Source organism: Festucalex cinctus, chromosome 1, assembly GCF_051991245.1.
Source record: "Festucalex cinctus isolate MCC-2025b chromosome 1, RoL_Fcin_1.0, whole genome shotgun sequence".
In the NCBI taxonomy this organism is placed as follows: domain Eukaryota; kingdom Metazoa; phylum Chordata; class Actinopteri; order Syngnathiformes; family Syngnathidae; genus Festucalex; species Festucalex cinctus.
In genome coordinates, this window is record NC_135411.1 from 41,028,393 (window position 1) to 41,052,110 (window position 23,718).

General features: G+C 38.8%; 1 protein-coding gene across 2 annotated transcripts in view; it reads right to left on the bottom strand.

Annotated features, from left to right (window-relative positions):
- Positions 1 to 1,027: 1,027 nt before the first annotated feature.
- The window catches only part of scpep1 (serine carboxypeptidase 1), a 62,107-nt gene continuing 39,416 nt past the window's right edge, over positions 1,028 to 23,718 (bottom strand). Inside the window, exons 1-13 of one of the 2 annotated variants that reach the window (XM_077535688.1) lie at positions 20,960 to 21,118; positions 15,523 to 15,662; positions 11,085 to 11,174; positions 10,773 to 10,928; positions 9,834 to 9,908; positions 9,448 to 9,520; positions 9,238 to 9,275; positions 9,020 to 9,148; positions 6,816 to 6,900; positions 4,446 to 4,559; positions 3,480 to 3,617; positions 2,254 to 2,417; positions 1,028 to 1,588 (exon numbers count right to left, since the gene is read on the bottom strand). In XM_077535688.1, the coding sequence (XP_077391814.1) occupies positions 1,526 to 1,588; positions 2,254 to 2,417; positions 3,480 to 3,617; positions 4,446 to 4,559; positions 6,816 to 6,900; positions 9,020 to 9,148; positions 9,238 to 9,275; positions 9,448 to 9,520; positions 9,834 to 9,908; positions 10,773 to 10,928; positions 11,085 to 11,174; positions 15,523 to 15,662; positions 20,960 to 21,017 (1,323 nt within the window). In that variant the 5' untranslated portion in view covers positions 21,018 to 21,118 and the 3' untranslated portion in view covers positions 1,028 to 1,525. Of the gene's footprint in view, positions 1,589 to 2,253; positions 2,418 to 3,479; positions 3,618 to 4,445; positions 4,560 to 6,815; positions 6,901 to 9,019; positions 9,149 to 9,237; positions 9,276 to 9,447; positions 9,521 to 9,833; positions 9,909 to 10,772; positions 10,929 to 11,084; positions 11,175 to 15,522; positions 15,663 to 20,959; positions 21,119 to 23,718 lie in introns of those variants that run through there. The other variant, XM_077535687.1, reaches the window with a different exon arrangement.

A 23,718-nucleotide genomic window follows, 5' to 3' on the forward strand; every position in this document is an offset into this window, starting at 1 on the left:
ATCACTGCGCGGCGCCCCGCATACAGCTGATAGACGCGCACTAATCTACAAGTTGTTTGTCTTTTCGAAGGCGGAAGGCGCGCGAATCAGCTGTCTGCAGTGCGTCGATCAGCTGTCTACAGGGCGACGCACAGTGATACGAACAAGCAGAAAAGTAGTGCTTGGCAGTAAAGGAAATTACAGTTCTGCATAGAAAAAGGTCAGACAACTGACAGAGCGATATGTGACACATTTCTGACACTTCCCTTAAAAAACAAGTCGAGTGTGAATTATTTTGTTCCCAGTTTGTAGTATTTGACTAATTGGGAGTAGAATGGAGAAGAGCAGAGACATGCACGGACACTCAAGCAATGTTATTGAGTCATTGAAGTGCCACTGTATTATCAATATTTAAAACGGATGACATCAAATGCAGTCAAATAGAGTTCTTCAAGAATATGGCATGCGATGTGAAAGCACATACAGTATATACATAAATATATACAGTATGTACATTAACATGCATACATGCTATTTTGAATTAATAAAGAATAAAACATAATTTGAATTTATTTTGTAAGTTATATTGCTGTTTTTGCTGATGTTTTCGATTTTTGTCGAGGTGCCGTTTCAGTACCGGTATAAAGGTATTTTATGCAGGTATATGTCAAAATTTTGGTATCGTGACAACACTAGTGGACAATGCGCACAAACTTGTCTATCATGAATATAATTTTCAAACCATGTATGTGTAATTCAAGAAAAACAATGTAAGTTTCTGAAATAACATAATTGACAGTATCAGAGGTTTCAGATAAATAAAAAAATCCTCAGCCATTTCAAATTCTGTATAGCCAATTCAGTTGAATATTTTTTCCTAAACCCAGACTGTTGTTTATACAGAATGCTAGTGCATCATCATTCTGTTATAAACCAGTCTCTCCAGAATCTTTGAGAAACATGGTAAGCCAGAAATGGGGCTTAAATTACTTGATAAAAGTATTTTGAGTATGCACTTGGGAATGAAGAAGTTTAAATGACTAAACAATTTCCAAAGAGTATTTTTTAATTATTATTGTGAAATAGGAATCCGCGGCACGGTGGCTGACTGGTTGGCATGTCCGCCTCCCAGGACTGAGGACACAAGATCGAGTCCAGGCTCCGGCCTTCCTGGGTGAAGTTTGCATCTTCTCTCCGTGCCCACGTGGGTTTTTCCGGGTACTCCCACATTCCAAAGACATGCATGGCAGGTTAATTGGGCGCTCTGAATTGTCCTTTGGTGTGCTTGTGAGTGTAGATGGTTGTTCGTCTGTGTGCCCTGCGATTGGCTGGCAACCAGTCCAGGGTGTCCCCCGCCTACTGCCCAGAGCCAGCTGAGATGGGCTCCAGCACCCCCGCGACCCTTGTGAGGAGCAAGCCGTTCAGAAAATAGATGGATGGATGGAATAGCGATCCAGGAGATTTTTTTTAGGAAGCGTTATTGTTTCAAAATAATTACAAAATAGAAAACAGCAGCCATTCCAGAAGACATCAGAGAGCCTACGTATTAGACCTGCTTGGTGATCATCTTCATCATCTGAAAAGCCATTGGTCCCTGATCTGATGGAATCTGCGAAAGGACAAAATGAATACATTTCACATAAATTCACATCACAAACAGCAACATACATGTTTGACAGTTCTTGAAAAATATTAGGTCTGACCCAAACTAAAACCCTTTGCCAGTTTTGCGCAATATGACTTGGTACGGCCAGTGGCCTTAAGGGGGTTCAGTGCCTCTGGCAGTCGCTCCTTTGTGTCCTCCTGTTAGATCAGGGCTCTTAATGATTAGATAGATGACTTGAGCTGGGCCGTTGTGTCGTTGTGACCAGTCCTGGGTTGGCGTCTTCCTATCTATCTGCACTCTGGCGCACATTTATCCAGTTGAAACCAGTTAAGACAATCAGGTCACACATTCTTACACGGGATAGGCAGCGCCAGCCCCCGTGGGGGTGGCTGGCAAAGGTAGTATAAGTTTAGCGACCATTTTGAGTAAGGCACGACTGATATGCATTTTTTGAGGCCGATGGAGACACGATTATTGGCATAAAAAGAATACAGATGAGATTAGCAATTATTGCCGATTATTTAAAAATACATATAATGCATAAAATTTACCCCATAGGTTCGCCAGGTCAGGTCAACATGAACTGTAGGGGTTCCAGGATTGCTTATTCTATTCTTAGTCCTCACAATCTGTTGTATCTGTATTCCCAATATTCTGTAATTTCTTACCATGTGACCAGCTTTGAGGATCCAATAGAAGGCAAAGTTCTTATGACTCTTGAAGAAAGCTCCAGTCACTCCAAGGTCAGTGGGGTCATCCAAGGCAGTCCACTTTAGCTTGTTAAAAACAGACAGACCCTGCCACTTGAGCTTCTGCACCCACAGCTCTTGACCTTGATGGAAAAGTCCACACATGTCACTGAGGTTTAAAGAAATAACGTGAATTCAGGCATTTGTTTCTAAATACATTATACTGAAGATAGATGCTGGAAACGTGCAAAGACTGACAACAATGTACTCCTAAATTGTGGCGCTATATAGCATGTTAAACTCTTTTTCACTGTTCCCTGGATTATTTGGGTGTGACTAAAACAGTGACCGATGAACGCACTTTGGCATACGACAGGAGATGCCCCTCCCATAACACTATAAGAGGGGTCTGCAACCTGTGGCACTGGAGCCACATCTGGCTCTTTAGTCCCTCTCCTGTGGCTCATTGAGGATATCTAAAACAAATAGTAGAAATTAACTTTTACATTCTTATTTATTAAATAAAATAGTCTTCAAATGAAGTCATGATTTAGATAAAAAAAAATTAAATATGAAAAAAAAGTTGTGAGAAAAAGACAAAAACTAGATGAAAACATTTTTAAAAATCAATCACCACAAAATGCAAGAGGGAAATCAAAAATTGAACATAAAACATCCATGAAATTGCCAGAAATGTCACAAAAAAGGCAGAAAAGAAAGTGTTCAAAAAGTAACCTAAAATGTCCATAAACAAAAGAAAGGCAGAACATTACCATAAAATATTTTTGGAGCTACCAAAAAACATAATTTACTAAAAACAAACAAACAAACAGGTAATGTATTTTAAAAACAAAAAGAAAGAAAGAAAATGTTCAAAAACTAGAAAATGTCCAAAACACAAAATATATATTTTTAAATAATCGGCAGATTAATCGGTAATCAGTATTTTTCTCTGCCAATAATTGGTATTGGCCTTAAAAAATGCCTATCGGTCGGGCCCTACTCTGTATCAGTCCGATGTGGTGAAGAAGGAGCTGAGCTAAAAGGCAAAGCTCTCGATTTACCGGTCAACCTACGTTGCTGCCCTCACCTATGTTCACCAATGTTCTAACGGTGTTAGAATATTGGGTTGTCTTGTGAGTGGGGACGTGTGCTTTGGAGCGAAGCTCTCAGTTAATAGGTAAAAAAAAGTTCATATACGTTACCTAAAGTGTCCACTATAAGATCAAATTGTCCATTGTAAACAGTGACATTAACTCCAGCAGCCAGCAGCTGGTCTACTATGTCCACCACAGGTCTCATAAAGTCCCCAGCCATGTAACTGAATACCTCCTCTGCCTGGCCTGGAAACAAGAGAAAAAGGGGGTGACCAATTTTAAAAATTATCAGAGTATTTACGGGTACTTCTCGTCAACATTTTTGTTGTATTCTATAAACTACTGAGAACAATACTCTTCTTTTTTTTATGCAAGTTGAGGGAATGTGGGTCGTAAATCACACAAAATAGTCTCGAACGTATGCATTGTTTTGGTGTTCATATCTAGTTATGTATGGTCTGTTTAATGTTTGTATGTGGAAATAGTCAGGCCTTTGAATTGTAAAATAACATTTTATTTTATGTAGACCAGTGTGGTTGGATAGAATGAATAGCGACTTCAAGAAATGACCTGTTCGTAAAAAAAAAAATATATATATATATATATATATATATATATATATATATATATATATATATATATATATATATATATATATATATATATATATATATATGTATATTTGCATCTGTTTTCGCTTTACAGCAACTAGCATTAGAATATAGCTAAGTTTCATCAATATTCACATTCCTGGTGAAAACACAGTTGCAACATGACCTTGGCTGATCTTTGATACTATGCTGCCACCTGCTGGCCGTTTTTTTTTTTTTTTTTTTTTAATAACTACCATTGCTTAAAGCTACCTCTTTATGTCAGAAGCTGCATCAAAGCCTTCTGTATGCTCTTGCATAACAAAACATAAAAAGAAAAGTATAAATATGTTTTTGGAAGTGAAGGACAAAGTATTAAAAAAAACAAAAACGTGTTTACACATTTTTGTGTTTGAATGAGTTAATATTCATATATTGTCAAATGAATGGTTTTGTATGAAAATAAATGGATTGAGTAAAATACCTCCCCAGGTGACATTATCAGGGATAATGTGCAGTTTCTCTCTAATAGGTCCATTCATCAGCTCACTTAGTGATTGGCTCTGGAGTCGCTGAACATGTCTTGAAGCCTGCATAGCTGCAACAAATAATTCAATGGTCAACTGGTCAACATGCTGTAAGTGTATGCTGCCATTCAATTCTTTTTTTAATCACAAACTTGTATGGCAGATGTTTTTTTCTCCCCAAGTTAATCTTTAAAGAAACAGTTGAAAAGGGAAAACAAATCGCAGTACGAAAACGAATTTAAGTATAATTGGTTGTTTTTGAGAATTAGAAACATGTTCACTTGTGAAGTCATCATAGCGCCAAGTTGCCCAACAGTTAGACAAAAACAATTAAAAAGTATAGAAGCTACAGCAGATGTCAGACTACGGCAGAATTTATACTGAATGTAAATGTTGAAACGTCTCTTTATTGAACATTAGCCAACAACAACAGCCAATGGAATGGCAACAGTGTACTTGTACCGGTACTTATTTACATTTTCTTCTTTAAAGGCTTACCGGTAATATTCTTGTGGCCCTTGTTTGGTTCAGAGCCGTATATAGAGAGAGTCTGGCCAACTGAAAACACGGATGCCATGTTGTTACCCTCAGCCACAGGGCGGGGCGTGTGCTCAAGCGTGTCGTGCATGAACATGCAAAATAACTTTCTTTCACAAACTAGGTGTACAGTTTCTTTTATATTTCCCCCTTGTTTTATTTTTTAACCTTTGATGTATTTGACAAGCCAAGAATATAAGGAATATATTGGCGAAGGAAATATGAACTGCAAAATTTGATATCCCACACCCCACATATAGTATTTCAACAACTCAAGATTTCCCCCTCTGTTGTTGTCCAGGTCTTGATATGGTACAGGCCAAGTTTGAAGTCAATCTGTCATGACTCGAGTCATGCAGGAGTAATGTTTAGGTCTTGTCTCATGTCTGGGGTCACACCTGGGTTAAGTTTGAGTAGAGTTCATGACCGTGCGCCAGAGTTCATGACCCGTTACGTGTCTGTTTTAAGTATTGATTAGGGGTGGGAGAAAAAAAATCTATATCGCAATATATTGTTGCGCTCTCTGTTGCAATAAATGATCGATTAATTATCGATGTAATGTTTCCAGTTGTGCAGTGTTGTTATAAATGTTTATGCACTTTAATTTGACTCACTTTACAATGTTTACAGTTATAAGGCTAAGAGGCAGTGAGGCACTATGCAGAACTTTGTACATTATACAAAGTTTTGGCATTGAATAAATGCATAATTAGACATTTTCCTTTTTTGGGCATTTGTTGGCTTTTTCCGTCACATATCGTGATATATTGCTTTTTTTTTATGACAATATATCAAAAATTGTAGATATCGTGTATCGTGATATTATCGATATCGTGAGCCAAACATCGTCAGAATATCGAATCGTGGTTTACCCGTATCGTCCCACCCCTAGTATTGATGTAACAGCATCCAGTTTCAACTAGTTTTGGCTATATGATGTCTAAACTTTGTAATGTCAGTAATCTTTTGTTGTTTGTTGATGTCCGGAACTATCTGTACTGGGTTAACAGCCAATCAGAGAATTCCATGTCAGCACTGGTACTCACATGTTTAGCCACAACCAATGAGATTGATTGGCTGTCTATATAAGCTGAGGAATGTGCGTGTTGCCGGATTATTGCAAGCTGTTCCTCTGTGTGTTCCAGCAGCCCAAGGGGGCTTGGAGCCTCATGATTCTCGATGCATTCTCGTTGTTTTTAGTTGAGTCAAGTTATGTGAATAAATAGTTAAAACCTTATTTGTATCTGCGTTTTGGGATCCAACCCTTCAGCACACAACACAATCGGATGAAACGCCTAGAAGTAGACAAAAGTTTGACCGCAGTAAATGTGCAAAAATTGACCAAAATCAGATACTCAAAAAGTCATAATTACTTCCTGTTCATTTTAGCAAGATACATTTTTGTAGATTTTGAGATCTTTCATATATTTTAGTACATATTGCTGAAACGTACAACCGGAGCTAGTGAATCTTTTTTAACAGTACATGATAAAATACTGTTTATTTTGCCAGGCCAGATGTGTGTGCCAAGGTTAATAAGTTTCCGTGGATGTTTAGTCCCTCAAAATCGAAAAGGTTAAGAAATTCCGAAGTAAACGAGTGGAGATAAAAGCTGAATTGTCTGATATTCATCTTTTTACAGTTTACAGCAAAAATGAAGCGATTCGCGTTTTTTGGACGCAAGTGTAGTAGTCATTCTTAATGATCACTAGTAAGTGGTATATTGATTTATTATTTCCATTTCTGCAGTCCATTCAGAAAACAAACAAAAACAAAAAAATAACTCTTACATAAAAAGTTTGTTCCTACTAAAGAGGCAGATTTATCTTCTGAAGTTTGTGAGAGTACGTTGTAGAAGTTCACTCCGTTGGTGTTCTAAGGAAAAAGAAGAAAGAGAAAATAAACCCAATAATCCCCACAAGGATACAATGTATTTATAATGAAGTGGAAAATAATTCACTGTCTCATCTTCTTTGATCCGTGTACTGTTAGGTCCAGAAGACATACCAGACAACACATACCACAATACAATAAATCCACTAGTGACCTTACAGAAACGTTCTTTACGTATTATTCATAAGGTTGGTTTTCTAGACCACGCGCATAAATTGTTCATTCAATCCAAGTTGTTAGAATTTCAAGATCTTGTGAAATACCATATATCTATAATTTTATACAAAGCTTTAACAAAGCATTACCGGCCAATGTGCAGACGTTTTTCACAATTACCCCGGGTTTTCACTGGATGCGGTTGCGGTGCGGTGCGTCTTGACTGCGTGCTCCGGACGGGTCAATTTTTTTGTCAATCCACACCGGCTCCGCACAGCTGCGGTCCGGCAGCTCCGTCGCCGCCCACTTCCCAACGTGTCTCGCGGGACCGCGCGCGCGCGATCATGTGGCATTTCACAACGAGAGGTGGACTTCTTTTGATTTAACATTTTCTTCTTCTTCTGCTATGAGATTCCATGCAGCATCCTTTTTTTGGTTGTCCTTGTAAAGTATATTAATAACGAGAGTCGGGTCAGTGCGGGTCCACTCTTTATTTCTGTCTTCCGCGTCCGGCTGCCGCTCAGTACGGCAAGCGAGACGGGCACAACGAGCAATCGCGAACATCAAACTCACAATACATTACAGTCCTTATAAAAAGGATGTGCCGTGTCATATATTATTTTGTGGTTTTCCACCTCCAATATAAACCTCTCCTCGTCCATGTTCGCTGGTGTCTAAACCGTGAATGAGCACATGGCCCGGCGACGCCACGTCACGTTTTGCTGAAAAACTTGCGAAATAGGAGCTGGCGAGTGTTTTATTCTGAAAGGTAACCGGAAATTTATTTTGAAACTGCCTCGGTCTTCCTGTCCCGCTCGATGTGTTTTGTGCTAGCTTGCCATTTGCCGGAGGCCTACCGCTGCGGCGTCCGGCAAAAATAGAAAATAGGTCTATCCTTGCGGAAGGCTTGCGGCACGCCGCAGGCCTTCCGCAGTCGACACGCAACGCACCCGCAAGCGGTGTAAACTGCACCATTCGAATGAATGGAATCTAATTGCTTGCGTCGCCGGACCGCACCGCAACCGCACCGCAACCGCACCGCAACCGCAACCGGTGAAAACCCGGGGTTAGAGTGTGTGTGCATACACTGAGAGAATATGGAAATTTTACGTTACTAAGAATTAGAACTACTCGCAAAAGCTTTTGTGTGTCTGTTTGTGGTGTTAAACTATGGAATAATCTTTGTTTACAACTTAAACAATGTAAAAGTATTTATAGATTTAAGTTTTTATTTAAAAGAATGGTCTGGTCACAATATATTGAGAATATTTTGTGTTAAGATGACATCAGTGTTTTCTGTCTGTGTAAATATGTGCTTGTTTCTTCTTTAGCATTGTTGGTATATTGTTTATCACCATTGCTGGTACATGCTGTCCTATCTGTGCCAGTATTGTTTATTTCTTACATTTGTGTATTTGTGTTGTAAATTGTAAAACGTATTGTCTCTTATGGTACTGCCACCATGCTAAATCGTTTGTATTCTCAATTAATTATTTCCTTGGTCATTTAATATTCATTGCTCTCTGGGTACTTGTTTAATTTTGAGTCTTAAAGTCAGTAGCAGAGTAGCTTGACATTTTGAATGGCAGATGGGGGTGGGATTAAATAAGTTTTTTCTTCTTCCCACTCCCTTTCAGGCAGAATTGGACTCTATCTTCCTTTTTTGTTTTTTCGCTTTCTTTGTTGTTGGTTTCTTGCTTTTTGGTGGAGCCAGATACCCATTGCGTGTTTTGAAATTGCCTGAAACAAATAAATACAAACCAACCAACCAACCAACCAACCAACAAATAAAAGTGTTACGAGCACCTATTCTCTGCCGTAGTATTAATTATAATTTGATACACTGAAAGAAATGGACACCATGGCAACATAAATGTGCCTATCCTGAACCTCAATGTACAAACAAACCAGTGTTAAAGCAAAGATGTTCTTTAGTCATACCTACCTGCTCAACCACTGTCTCGACAACAGACCACAGCTCTGTAGCTTTCTGAAACTGCTGCTGTTCTACAGCTTGTTTCACTTCCTCTGCTGCACTGCTCACCTCATTCAAACCTTGATTATCTAGCAGTGACTGCAAAAAGATCACAGGTCAATGGAAATGAAAAACTAGCTTTATAATTTTTTTTGTTAGTTTTAACAAACTTCATTTTTATAACTTACAATAGCATAAAGATACGGTCCCCATGTCATAACAGAGTCTGTGGATGAAGCAAAAAGATGAGAGTTGTAAACTGTATGAATAAATATGACATTAGGTAAGCCAGTGTGTGGTTTTGACAACTGCTACATAACAGTTTGTCCTGCTTTGTAGTAGTTTTGTGGAACTGACACAATAAACAAGTCCAAGATATAAAGCTAACTGATACCAACCCACTGGGGATATCCATGAGTCTCCAAGTGCCACACCAGCAAAGTTACATTTGAGCTCCCCTTGTGCTATTGCCTGGATTATGAAACAACAACAACAACAACAACAAAAAGACATGCTCACATTAACAATTTTAGTACAGTGTATTTAATGAGTCAACTGGTTGCGCAGATTGACAAGATGCAAGTTAAGAACAAGGAAAGGTTACAGTATTTTGTCAGTTCTATTCAGTGACTAATTTATTTATGCTTTATCTTTTTTTTAGATCACATTTTGGCTGTTGGGGTTTTGTTTACATTGCACACTTGAGATATAAAATATATTTTGTCATATTTTTAAATTTAATAAGAGTAGAATGTGATGAAGTGAAAAAGAAAAACTGACTCACCTTTCTAAGTGCAAGGGATATAGCAGCTGCCATTTTTCCTCCATACGATTCAGAAAATATGTAGAAGGGTATTCTCTGGAGAAAGTAAAATAATTGTCTCTTTTATTTAAATTAAATGACCATCAATAATGTAAGGAAAGGAAGGTTTGAAAAAGATTACCGGTATTATGTGGTATAATATATACGGTGCCTCCCTTCAAACTGGAGCCAATAATGATCGTTAAATAAACCTTTGATCAACCCTGAGAGCCCTGAATACAGTATATTGTAGCAGTGGTGTGGCGTCAGGGCCTTCAAGGCCTTCTCAGCTGGCTCGAACGCAAACAGAAGCTACATTTACAACTGGTACTAATTTATTTTCAACAGTCTTTCATTTTATTTCATCACAACATGTGTCATGGTCACACGGCTTCCAATCGTTTGTGGGTTCTTTTTTTTTTTTTTTTTTATGTCCAATCAGATATCTGCTTCAATGTGTTGCCATGCAAATATTATTTGCCCACTGCCTTCAGAATTTCACATGCTGGTGCCAACCACACACACGCACATGCACACCCCCACACACGCAGACACGCACGCGCACACACACACACACCATTGGAATTTGGAATTGCTGATTCTTCTTTTAACCAATCAAATTTTAGATTCACCACACTGCAGGTTCACGAAGGCTCTGAGTCAAAAGTGAGTTTTTCCATCATGTAATTGATTCAGCTACATTTAAGCCCTCTAATTGGTTGAATTTCACCTACGCAACCAAAGATTTGCAGCGCAGGATGATTTTGGACATGATTAAAAACAAATCACTTTCAAATCACTTTTTTTTTTTTTTTTCTATTCCAGTCGACTATGAGTGAGAGGTGGAGTTAGTTGAAATATCATCAAAACCAATGCAAGTACAATTGTATTTTCCTCATGAGAGAAATCCAAATGCCATACCTGAAACTCTTCCATCTTAGCAAAGAAGTGTTTTAAGAGGGTCAACATGTCTGAAGCCACTGTGGCAACATTTGTCGCATAGCAATCTGGCTTGTCTGTGTAGCTAAACCCAGAGCCCACAGGGTTGTCTACAAATAACACATTGGCTGCCTGTACCTGCAAGAACAAAACATATGCACATAGAGTACTTATATGGAATCATCAACAAAAATACAAATAGCTAAACAACTGAAACTTCTTATCTTCTGAAAACTGCTTGTTGTGTATTGCTGTAAAGAAAATAATTCTAAACTCTCGGTGCAACCATCTTACCCAACTGCTCTTTCTGGGTTTTAGGTCGGTATTCAAAGGTCCAATCTCTTCAAAGTTGCCAAAGCCACTTCCTGAACCTCCCGGTCCACCCTAAACACATAGAGGCCATCTTTAAGTAAGAACAAGATTAAAATCATGTTGACGTATTTAATGGGCCACCATTATTATCCTCATTATGGCACAAAATTGGATGACAAATTCCAATTTCGATGACATGGGCAAAATTGATAGTAACCACCTGTCAATAAAAAAAAGAAAGAAAAAAAAAAAAGTACATCAACCAGTGAAAATCATGGATTGGTTCTGAATTGTGGTTCAACAGAATTATGTTAAAGAATAAACTCATGAAACAGGCCAGGACAAAAATTATGGTAGCTCTAGATCAGGGGTGTCAAACTCATATTAGCTCAGGGGCCGCATAGAGGCAAATATATTACCAAGTGGGCCGGATCGGTAAAATAATGGTATGTAACTTTTGCTGTCAACTATACGCAGATTTTCGCTATTTGTGGACTAGCCCTAAATTACGGCGCTCAACTGTAATCATACTGTTCCAAAAAACTACATGAATGCAAATGTAATGCGGCAACACTTTGCCTGTATGTGTTCTGGATGTGTTAAATTGCTACCTGTTTTGTATATATATTGTTCCCAGAATGCATTGTGTGGCACAGTTAACGCATTCACTCGCCGCCATTGTCACTCAAGCAACCCCCTTCGTCCCTGTTTTCCTGGATTTTGACTGATTTTTGCAAGGCCCACAGAATATTGTTTTCTATTGTTATAAAAACATGGAACCTAGCAAAAGAAAGATTAGTCTCTTCTTTTATCAGGAAAAAAATATATATTTTCATCTGTTTCCATTTTGCACAAATTAGCATTAGAATATAGCTAAGTTTTATCATGATTCACAAATCTGTTTAAAACTGTGGAAGAAACAGCTTGTTGCAACATGGTTGATCTCTTATTCTCTGCTGCCACCTGATGGCCGCTTTTGTAATAACGACCATTGCTTCAACAGTTCTCTTGAGTTCAGAGGCTGCATCGATGCCTTCTGTATGCACTATCATAAAAAAAATAACAAACAAAAAAAATACACAGAAAAAAAACATACGTCTGGAACATTGTTAATATTTAAAATAGAACGCATTTTTACGTTTTTGGGAGCAAATGTGTTAATCATGTTATAAGGATGTTAATCCTTGTCATATCTATTGTGTTAGCAGTAATTAATTTATGTCAAATCTAACATGTTTATGTTGGTCTATGATTTAAAAATAAATAAATAAACAAACAATCCATAACTTTAAGTTGTGTGTAAAATAATGACATCCAGGAGGATTCCCCGTACAACTTGCATTGCTCATCTGAGGACTGCTTGTGAAATTATAAACTTATAAATGGATGGATGGATGGATGGATGTTTTGATTGTGGCCAGCTGATTAATTGGTCCGACATTATAAATTATTTTTTTTACTTTACAAAAACATCGGATCAGGCCCACAAAGGGGTTTAACCCAGCCCGCGGGCCGTATGTTTGACATCCCTGCTCTTGATCATAAATAGTGCCCAACCCCCACTTTTGAACATTTTCACCTGTATTTCAGGCTTCAAACATGAGGATATAAAATACAAATTTCCTTGCGAATAATCAACACAGTCGGGAAGTGGAACAAAATGTATATGATATTTTCAAGTTTTTTTGTTTTTTAAACAAAATAAATTGAAAAGTAGGACATGCGGAAATATATTCACCCCTTGAGTTAATGCCTTTGCTGCATTTACAAATGCAAGTCTTGTAGGGTAAGCCTCTATCTGTTTTGCACATCAAGACTGAGACTGAACTTTTTGCCCATTCTTCCTTGCAAAACAGGTCCACCTCAGGTAGATAACATGGAGAGTAGGGGTGTGCCAAAAAATGGATTCATAAAAGAATCGAGATTCTCATTTATTAATCGAATCGATATTTAATATCCAAAAATCGATTTTATTTCAATTAGAAATGAAGAAGAAGGGGGGAAAAGAAGTTGTAGCCCACATGCTGTTTTTGTGGAAAAAGGCACTTACAATACAAAATTAATAAATGTTTAAAAAAAAAAAAAAAGACACTTTAATGTCTCTATTTGTCATTTTGTCTTGCAAAGCAGGCTGGAGTAGATCATGTCAATGTTGTGCATATCTGTAAATTGAAGCAGAAATCATTTGCCAATCAAATAATTTTGTATCGAAAATTGTTTGAATCGAGAATCGAAAATTAATTCTGAATCGAATCGTGAGACAGTCAAAGATTCCCAGCCCTAATGGACAGCATTTGAGAACAGCGGTTTTCAGATTCTTCCACAGATTCTCAATTGGATTCAGGTCTGGAGATTGGCTTGGCCATTCAAATATCTTGATAAGTTTAGTTTTTAAAATGGAAATTTCAAAACTAAACTTAAAATGTAAAAATTTTGCTTTATGTTTAAGATCACTGTCTGGTTGGAAGGTAAACCACTATCGCAGTCTCAGGCCTTTAGCATTCTCAAACATGGAGTTAGACTCATGCCAAAACTCCGTAAACACATAAAACATGATCTATGTACACAAAACCTGATCTACGTACACAAAACCTGATCTACGTACACAAAGAAGCATATCTCAATTTCCAAAAAAAACAAAAAAAAATCTTTCAAGTGCAAAAATATGTTTTGCGTGTGTAAAAAGCAATTCTACAGCTACGGATAAAAGTCACGTGACTTTTGGCAGTGATATTCTGCTGAGCAGTTCTACGTGCCGAAAACCCAAGATCCACACTCGCAAAGCCAGTAAACTTTACAGCAGGGGCGCTGTTGAATCAGCGCCGTATTGAGAGAGAGTTTGGCCAACTCATTTAAAAACTACTACGCTGTGAAACAACCGGTATCATTGGCCTCAAAAAATGGATATCGGTCGGGCTCTACTTATTTGTAGCCATTGGGGCCATTACAGGTGTCATATTTTATCAAACTCCTACAAAATGTATCCAATCGTTTTCAAACTTGGTGTGTTTCTTCTTAAAGGGATAGTTCGGATTTTTTGACATTATGACTCTATTTCATCCTCACCTCCAGTGTGTGCGATCAGCACTGACTTACCCCTGACAGTGTTCTGTGAGACGAGTTCTGGTCCGGTGTTGGACGAGAGGAAAATAGTCCAGCAAGCTGGCTGGGGTCACGGAAATAAAGCGTTTTTCTTCTAAAAATAATTTGTGTTCAAAAGAGTGATACATTTGCATCACAATACTCCTTTTTCTGAAAAAAGTCAGACGCCATTACTGCCGGCACTACTTTTCTGTTTGTTCGTATCACTGCGCGGCGCCCCGCATGCAGCCGATAGACGTGCACTAATCTACAAGTTCAGCTGTCTGCAGCGCGTCGATTAGCTGTCTACAAAGGCAGTATTGTAAGTTGTATGCACAGGCTAATATGTTAGTAAGAAAATTTGGAATGCGTACAGAAAAAGTGAAAATATATCTGTTCAATGCTTACTGTACACCACTCTACACTGCCTCCCTGTGGTGCCGGTATACACAGTCTAAATACAGGAAGCTGCAGGTTGCATACAATGATGCTCTTGAGACTCCTGCTGAAGGTCCCTCGGTGGACAAGTGCAAGTATGTTGTTTGTGCAGAATAATGACACAACATTGAATGCTGGGCGGCACGGTAGTCGAATGGTTAGCACGTCCGCTTCCCAGTTCTGAGGTCTCCGGTTCGAGTCCAGGCTCAGACCTTCCTGGGTGGAGTTTGCATGTTCTCCCCGTGCCCGCGTGGGTCTTCTCCGGGTACTCCGGTCTCCTCCCACATTCCAAAGACATGCATGGCAGGTTAATTGGGCGCTCCGAATTGTCCCTTGGTGTGCTTGTGAGTGTGGATGGTTGTTTGTCTCTGTGTGCCCTGCGATTGGTTGGCAACCAGTCCAGGGTGTCCCCCGCCTACTGCCCAGAGCCAGCTGAGATAGGCGCCAGCACCCCCCGCGACCCTTGTGAGGAATAAGCGGTCAAGAAAATGGATGGATGGATGGATGGCATTGAATGCTGTCATACGGAATTCTGTATATACATTTTTAATGAGACTCATGGACTCACAAAATGACATTTTATATGCTCTTGTAAGACCTGAGCAGAGTTGTGTAAAGTACACTTCTGTGCTTTGGAGGTGCTGGAGAGAGTGTTTGTATGGATTTTAAATGTATTATAAATTCTTTGTGTGTTCTCTTTTTTTAAAATGTGATTGATTGATTGATTGATTGATTGATTGATTTTTTGATGTAATAATAACATGCTGTAAAAGAGTATATGTATTGACAGGACAAAGTATATCCTCATTCTAAGCTTTGAGTCACCCTTTATTATATGTCTAGAAACATAATATTAAAAACCCACAAAAGCTGTTTTTCAATACAGGTAAATGTGTCATACCTGTAGCCACATGACTAGAGGAAATTCTTGATATTTGACAAACGGACTGTCTGCATAGTAAAGCCACCAGAACATGTGGGCTCCATCTCGAACTTCCACATAATCCCAGGTTTCTTTGCCTGCCAGTGGACTTGGAAGCCCTATAAACAATGGGGAAAGAAAAAGATATTAACAATTGACATTTTAACCTCAATAGCTGTATTCGGCAAAGGGGCACACCACCATGAGGGAAACACAGGTAAAAATGTTGCCAAAAACTGATGTTTTCTTCAATTTAAAGCAATTGACATTGTTTTGATCTGAATTCACACACTTTAAAACACAAGGGATGTCACACTGGTCTTTTGGGTGCTTATCCTAAGAGCCAAAAATAATTTTGTGGGTTCAAGAGCATTTTTGATTTGGGATCCAGTGTTCTGGAACTCCATAGCTAGAGAAATCAGAGCAGCTACCTCAGTAGAAATGTTTAAATCCTGCCATAAGGCCTATTTTTATACTACATTTGGTTGAACTACGTTGGCCTGTTTGTTTGCCACTTCTTTCTTTTGCTCCCTCCTCCCGACATGGAGAGGGAGTTAGTTGGCAAAAACTAAATTGTAAGCTGCTGTACCATTTTGCACCAACTGTGCAGGACAAGATTTGAAGTGGGCTACCACCTCGCTGCTATGGCGATATCTTCATTGATCAACCAGGCTGATTTTAGAGAAGGACCCACTTCACTTCACCAAGGTGTCTTCTTCCAGCGCTTCATCTTATTAAATGGACTCTCACATTATTCTAGCTAACATTGGATTGACAATTCCAAACATCAGGGAATTGTTGATATTTCCTCAATGCAACGCAATGCAAATTCTTCCTTTACATAGTGAAAACAAACAACATAATGTTGGCCTGTGAATAGCATACAAACCAGGTAGATTATTGTTGTAGTCAAACAACATTTCATCACATTTTGAAATCAAAAGAATCCTTACAAATCAAATTACAACAATCCAAAATCCAATGCTTTTCAATTGTTATGTTCTGGAGTTGGATCCCAAAAACGACACAAATAAGAGTTTTAACACTTTATTTGCACAACAAATCTTGTTTACGCGGAACGTACTCACGACTAGGGCTGGGCGAAAAAAATCGACTTTAAAAATAGGTCGACTGGAAAAATTTAAGTCGACACTGCACCCGGAACCATGTTTGCACTGCCGGTCAGTTAAAGGAAGAAAAAAAGGATGTTTGAGCGAGAAAAGAGGCAGACATCTTGTTTGTGTTTTTTTGTACGTGTAAAATGGAAGAAGTGAGGATGTTGTTTAGGCAGGAAAGGGGGCAGACGCCATCAGTCAGTCGATGAAGACGTGAGCCTGTGATTGGGCGGCTTTGTGCTTCCCGACCCCCGATGGAGTGAAATGACAATGTTTGTCCATGTTTCACACGGACCTTTTATGCCCACGCGCAGTGTGTGTCGCTAACGACTGTGCGATGGAGGAGGACAGAGAAAAAAAATGACTCCTGTCACTCCCCTAACAAAAGACAAATAATGTCCAGAGTTTGAGACCATTTCGAGAAGATTGAGAGGACAAATTGTTGTCCCATAGCAGTACATCATCAATGATGCATGTTACGAGGAAACATCCATATGCAGTGCTTTAAGAAATCAGAGCAAGATAAGTTTAGTTATTATTATTATTATTATTAGTGTGATAATATTAAGAACGCGACGCACTGCACTGTATGTTGACTGGAACTTGCCGCTTGTTTGCTTAAGTCGCCGCTAGACGAGTAGCAATGCATTGCGAAGCTAACCGCCTAACTGCACCGGTCATTCTCAACGAGAAGGCAGTCTGGCACTGGCACACAATATCCTTTCTTTAAGTTTTCACACACATGCACAATCGCTATGAGCGCCGCTACGGCTAACGGCCGGGACAGTAACAAAAGTACACATTGAAGGGAAGGGGATTAACTTGAAGTTGACGATCACTGTGTGGGTAGGTGAGTGTGTGTGCATGCGTGTGCGCCGCAGTTAGACTATTATTATTATTGTACAGGAAATATAAGGGACAATGGGTATTTATATCCAGATTATCAACTCAATTCAACACACGAACATTTGGAAAAAACAAAAAACATTTAACATTCAATGTATTCAACGTCATCTAGCATGACTAAGTTTTTATCAACATTTTTCCATATTTTCTAAGACATTTAAAAACTGCAGTATTCAATACAGAACCGTTTTAATCAAAATCACTGCTTTTTTACTTTAAGTTTGTTCCCGACTGCACCATAATGTTTTGAGCAACATTGTGTCCATTTAATGCATTTCACTTAAAGGCAGGGTCTGTCGTTTTCATTCAGGAAAATGCACTTTTTAAATACAGGATGAACACACTTTAACTCTTTCTCAGTCTACACATCTGGTCTTATATTAATGTTTGGTGGTGATTTTTTCCTAACCCCCCCCCCAGCCTGTATTTAGCCATTTTGTGTTAGTTTTGTAAACAGCGAGTCGTTTCTCTGGACAAACAGTGTTTATACCCCTCCAGCCAATCGCAGAGCGGGGGGGTCGTAGACGGGACCGTTGTAATTTGTCGGCTTTGTGATGTCACTCCCGCGGAACCTTGACAGCATGCATGGATTTTTTTTTCACTCACTCGAGTGAGTGAGTGAAAAAAAAATCCAGTGAGTGAGTGAGTGAGTGAGTGAGTGAGTGAGTGAGTGGAAAGAAAAAAAGAATCCGTGCGTGCTGTCGTTGCCACGGGAGTGACGTCACGAAGCACTGTCTGTCCAGAGAAACGTCCCGCTGTTTACAAAACAAACACAAAATGGCAAAATACTGGCTGGGGGGGTGGGGGTTTAGGAAAAAATCACCACCAAACATTAACATAAGTCCAGATGTGTAGACTGAGAAAGAGTTTGTGTGTACATCCTGTATTTAAAAAGTGCATTTTCCTGAGTGAAAACGACAGACCCTGCCTTAAGACAGTCAGCTTGCTACTTTCTCCTCATTGTTTATCACGTGACCACCATACTTGACACAGTTGCATATCACGTGACCACTGTACTTGACGCAACAGCGAATAAATCTCGGACTATTTAAATTGTGACATTATTTTATTTCCTTTGTTGCACATATTTTTCAACTAATACATTTAGCTCCATTATAGCCTGTTCCACGCTGTCCTGGTTATGGTCCTCCTCAGCAGGGCCGTTTCTAGCTTCATGGGGGCCCTAGGCAAGGCTTTGTTTGGGGGCCCCTAGTTTGCCAAACTACAATGAAGAGATTCCTAACCATTTAGGTGGTCTCCGAAGATACCACAATCTATTACACTTTGAACAAAACGGACTACAGTTAAAATTTAACATCTTAAGTTGACAGTCCCCTTTACGTCAACAAATAAAACAGCTTTTGAGTGTTTAGAAAAGTGTTTTAATTAAATAAAACACAACAAAACAAACTATTTTATAGTCCAAAAAAGGAAAACTAACTTAAAATAATGCTTATTTAACAACAGTCTCACACTATCAGCATAACACCTAACATTGTATACTGGTCAGAAGGTCCTGCAGAGGAAAGTGGTGATCCTGGGGCTGCCTGGTCAGTCGGAGGTCTTCCTGAAGGATGTGATGGTCCTATGGCGTCCTTGTCAGGAAGTTCCGAAGATCCCCCTGGCTCATTATCTAGAGCTCCAAAATATTTTACTAGTGCTCCTAGAAAGACAAACCTCCTTAGGTTATCAAGTAAATAGACCATGAGTGAATATTCCTTTTTTTTTTTTTTATTATTATTATTATTATTATTATTACAGTAATATTGCAGTAATACATCCATCCATCCATTGTCTAAAGATGACTTGACTTAACTGCTTGCAGTAATACAGAATATTAATTAAAATTAATCTGTGTTTGTATTAAAAATTGTGATGTACAGTGCTTGTACCCAATTACCCAAGGGGTGCAAGTGCGTACAAAAAACCCAAAACAAGAACAAATATTAAGCAAAGGTGTGTTTCTGTAAAAGGTGTTAATTTGTGGAATAATTTGGGAATTGACTTGAAAAGATGTGACTTGAGTTTAAAAAATTGTTTAAAAGCAAAGTTCAAAAAATTACTTATGTCAAATAAGAGCATGAAAATTGTATATAATGAGTATGAGTACACTATATGATTTATAAATGTATTATGGTATATGTCTAGGAATTTCATGTACATATGTTGCTGGATAATGCACGCATCCTTTTATTTTTAAAAATATTAACCTAGTATTGTATTAATAATGAAATAAATTAAAATTTATAATGTATGAGGGGTAGGACTAGATAAGTTTTTAACTTCTTCCTACTCCCTTTTGAACATGTAAACTATGATGAGTTTGTTTTTTGTTTTTTCTTTTCTTCTTTTCTTTTTTAATTTTTGTTTTTCTGCTGTTTGTTTTTATGTTTATATGTTCAATCAATCAATCAATCAATCAATCACAAATTTGTCACTTCCAAGAGAGAGTTAACATCTCTAAATAAATGCCAGAGGCTAGTGAGTTAGCTAGTAAAACAAATAGTAAAACAAACTTGCTAAAAATAAAATAAAATGGAATTTCACCTCCAATTATCCATCACCAACAAGTCCCTTACCTTTGTCCTTTGTTTGTTTTCCATCTTCAGTTTTCTTTTTCTTCCGTTTTTCCGCGCCGCTGAGATAGCTTCTTTTTGATGACATTATGGTGTCTGTTTTATTTAGTAGTACTCTCGCTAACGCAAAGGTTAGGTGGGTAGCTGTCAATCATTCTCAGTGACGTTACTGACGTAGCGTCACAAACTGACATACTACTACTACTACTGCTACTACTATTAACACTAGTACTTACTAGTTACTAGTAATACTACTACAACTAGAAATTACATAATTTATCTGATCATCTTCAACTTGGACTGTTTCATCTTGAGATGTTTAAGATGAAACGTTACCAAAAGCTTTTTATATCGTCGCACACTGTTGCCGTGAAGACGCAGTGTTTGCCAAGAAGGTCTAAAGATAGGGCGCAAACTCATGAAACTTTGCACAAATCCCTGTCATCATTTCAAAGCGTAAAACGAGTACAATTGGTGGATGACTAAACACTATTTTGCCTCACTGTAACATAGGCACACCCATTATTTATTTATTTATTTTTAATCAAACCATTCGTCATCCTATGGTGTGTACTCTATTTGTAAATGATACATTAGGATTTGAATTAAAACTTTTAATACTTCACTTAAGTAAATTTCGCTTCATGTATGCCCACTACATTTTTTTAAAAACACAGTAATTTTTTATTTTTATTTTTTTATGATTATGATATCCAAATCAATAATATGGTTCATGTTTATGTGTTTGGGTTATCGGTTGGAGAGCTTCGCATATAATACAATAGAAAATTGTGTTGTAAAGGCCAACAGGCAACGTACCTTTACTGGCGATTATGGCAAATAAAATCAAAACAGGCGCTGCTCTGTATTGACCCATTTGTGGTTAACTAATTTGACAGGTTTCTCGTACACTAATCATATAAAATCACGTGCCACTACTACTACTTCTTCTTCTTCTTCTTCTTCTTCTTCTTCTTCTTCTTCTTCTTCTTCTTCTTCTTCTTCTTCTTCTTCTTCTTCTTCTTCAATCCCACACCAAGACTTTTGAAGTCGCGAGGCCGCCATATTGCTCCTCCCAAGAAATGTTTCTCGGCATACGATCCTATCCATTTACAGTATCGAAATTGGAGAACACTTGAGACCGTACATTGTAGAAACAGCATGATTTATGATGTTTTACATTTGTTAAACATAAAAAATAAGACATTTTACAACTTGCCTGAAATACATGTATAAATTATATGCTCAATTATGTTTACAGGAGGAAACTTGTATGTTTTTTTTAATTAAAGAATTTTAACTGTAATTCAACAAAAAAATGTCTCTGCCAAATCTACATTATAATATTGGGGTCTAAGGAACTGAGCAATAAAAGAAAAAGGGGGTCTTCAAAGCTGCACATACCGTCCATTTTAAAAAAAAATATTTATTATTATTATTATTATTATTATTTTTTATTTATTTTTTATTTGTTTTACTTGTTAAAAAATAGTGACCAAACAGCCACAAAACCATATATATATATATATATATATATATATATATATATATATATATATATATATATATATATATATATATATATATATATATACATACAAGTAAAACAAGTTAAAAAAAATATATATATATATATATACATCCATCCATCCATTCATCTTCTACCGCTTATCCGAGGTCGGGTCGCGGGGGCAGCAGCCCCAGGAGGGAAACCCAGACCTCCCTCTCCCCAGCCACTTCAACCAGCTCCTCCGGCGGGATCCCAAGGCGTTCCCAGGCCAGCCGAGAGACATAGTCTCTCCAGCGTGTCCTGGGTCGTCCCCGGCACCTCCCGCCGGTGGGACATACCCGGAACACCTCTCCAGGCAGGCGTCCAGGAGGCATCCGAACCAGATGCCCGAGCCACCTCAGCCAGCTCCTCTCAACGGGGAGGAACAGCGGCCCGACTCTGAGTCCCTCCCAGATGACCGAGCTTCTCACCCTATCTCTAAGGGAGAGCCCTGCGGAGGAAATTCATTTCGGCCGCTTGTATCCGGGATCTTGTTCTTTCGGTCAACTCAACTCAACTCAACTCAACTCAACTTTATTTATAAAGCGCTTTAAGAACAGGCGTTGCTGTATACAGTGCTGTACATAAACAAACATCAGTTTTGCGGTAAACAAGAACAAAACAAACATTTTGAAGTGCGAATACAGTTTTTTTTTTTTTTGTTCTTTTTTTTTTTTTACAAGTAAATACATTTTACATCAGTAAATAAATAAGAAGTCGTGAATAAATAAATACATAAATAGACTAAACATCAAACTCATACACACCACAAAACACCAAGAACAAGTCTCATGGTGCGCCAAAAGCCAAAGAATACAGATGTGTTTTAAGATGTGTTTTAAAAGAGGATAACGAGGGGGACTGCCTAATATTTAGTGGAAAGTCGTTCCAAAGGGAGGGACCGGCAACAGCAAAGGCTCGATCTTCTCTAAGCCTCCGCTTAGCCCTCGGTACCTTCAATTGAGCAGCAGCATTATAGACAAGCTGGAGACGCTGCAGGGAGGACTGGCTGATCCCAAAATAAAGTGCATTAGAGTAATCCAGCCGAGATGTAACAAAGGCATGGGCAGGGCCAAAGGGGTCGGGTGCAGTGTAGGCTGGGTGGCAGCCAAGGGAGGAGACCTTGGCTGACCGACCCCCAGCTACAGAAGCTGGCTCTTGGGACATGGAATGTCACCTCTCTGGCAGGGAAGGAGCCCGAGCTGGTGTGTGAGGCAGAGAAGTTCCGACTAGACATAGTCGGACTCTGCTCCACACACGGCTTGGGCTCTGATACCAGTCCTCTCAAGAGGGGTTGGACTCTCTTCCACTCTGGAGTTGCCCACAGTGAGAGGCGCAGAGCAGGTGTGGGCATACTTATTGCCCCCCGGCTGGGTGCCTGTACGTTGGGGTTTACCCCGGTGGACGAGAGGGTAGCCTCCCTCCGCCTTCGGGTAGGGGGACGGGTCCTGACTGTTGTTTGTGCATATGCACCAAACAGCAGTTCAGAGTACCCACCCTTTTTGGAGTCCTTGGAGGGTTTGCTGGAGAGCGCTACCCCTGGGGACTCCCTCGTCTTTTTGGGGGACTTCAACGCTCATGTGGGCAATGACAGTGAGACCTGGAGGGGCGTGATTGGGAGGAATGGCCCCCCCGATCAGGACTTCTGTGCTCGTCACGGACTGTCCATAACGATTACCCTGATTTCCTGAGGTAATCAAACGCAATATGGGCTGTGGCGCACCTTTTAGACAAAAATGGGAATCTGTTTTTTGTCAAAAAGATTTTTGTCAAAAATACCAGATACAGTGTAATTTAACGGAATACACAAAGATAACAAATCCAATTCCGTTATCTTTAAGAATGATGGTGAAAGAAGATGTTTGAAATTTGTGAGTTTCCCAAAGTTTGAGACAATTGTGCATTGGCGGAGTGGAGTTTTGTGGTCATAAATGTAATAATAATCAGGAAAGTGCTGTTAGATGAATTATCCTAATCCAGTTAAGAGCTCATATATTTTTGAAATAATTTGAGATTGACAAAATTAAAA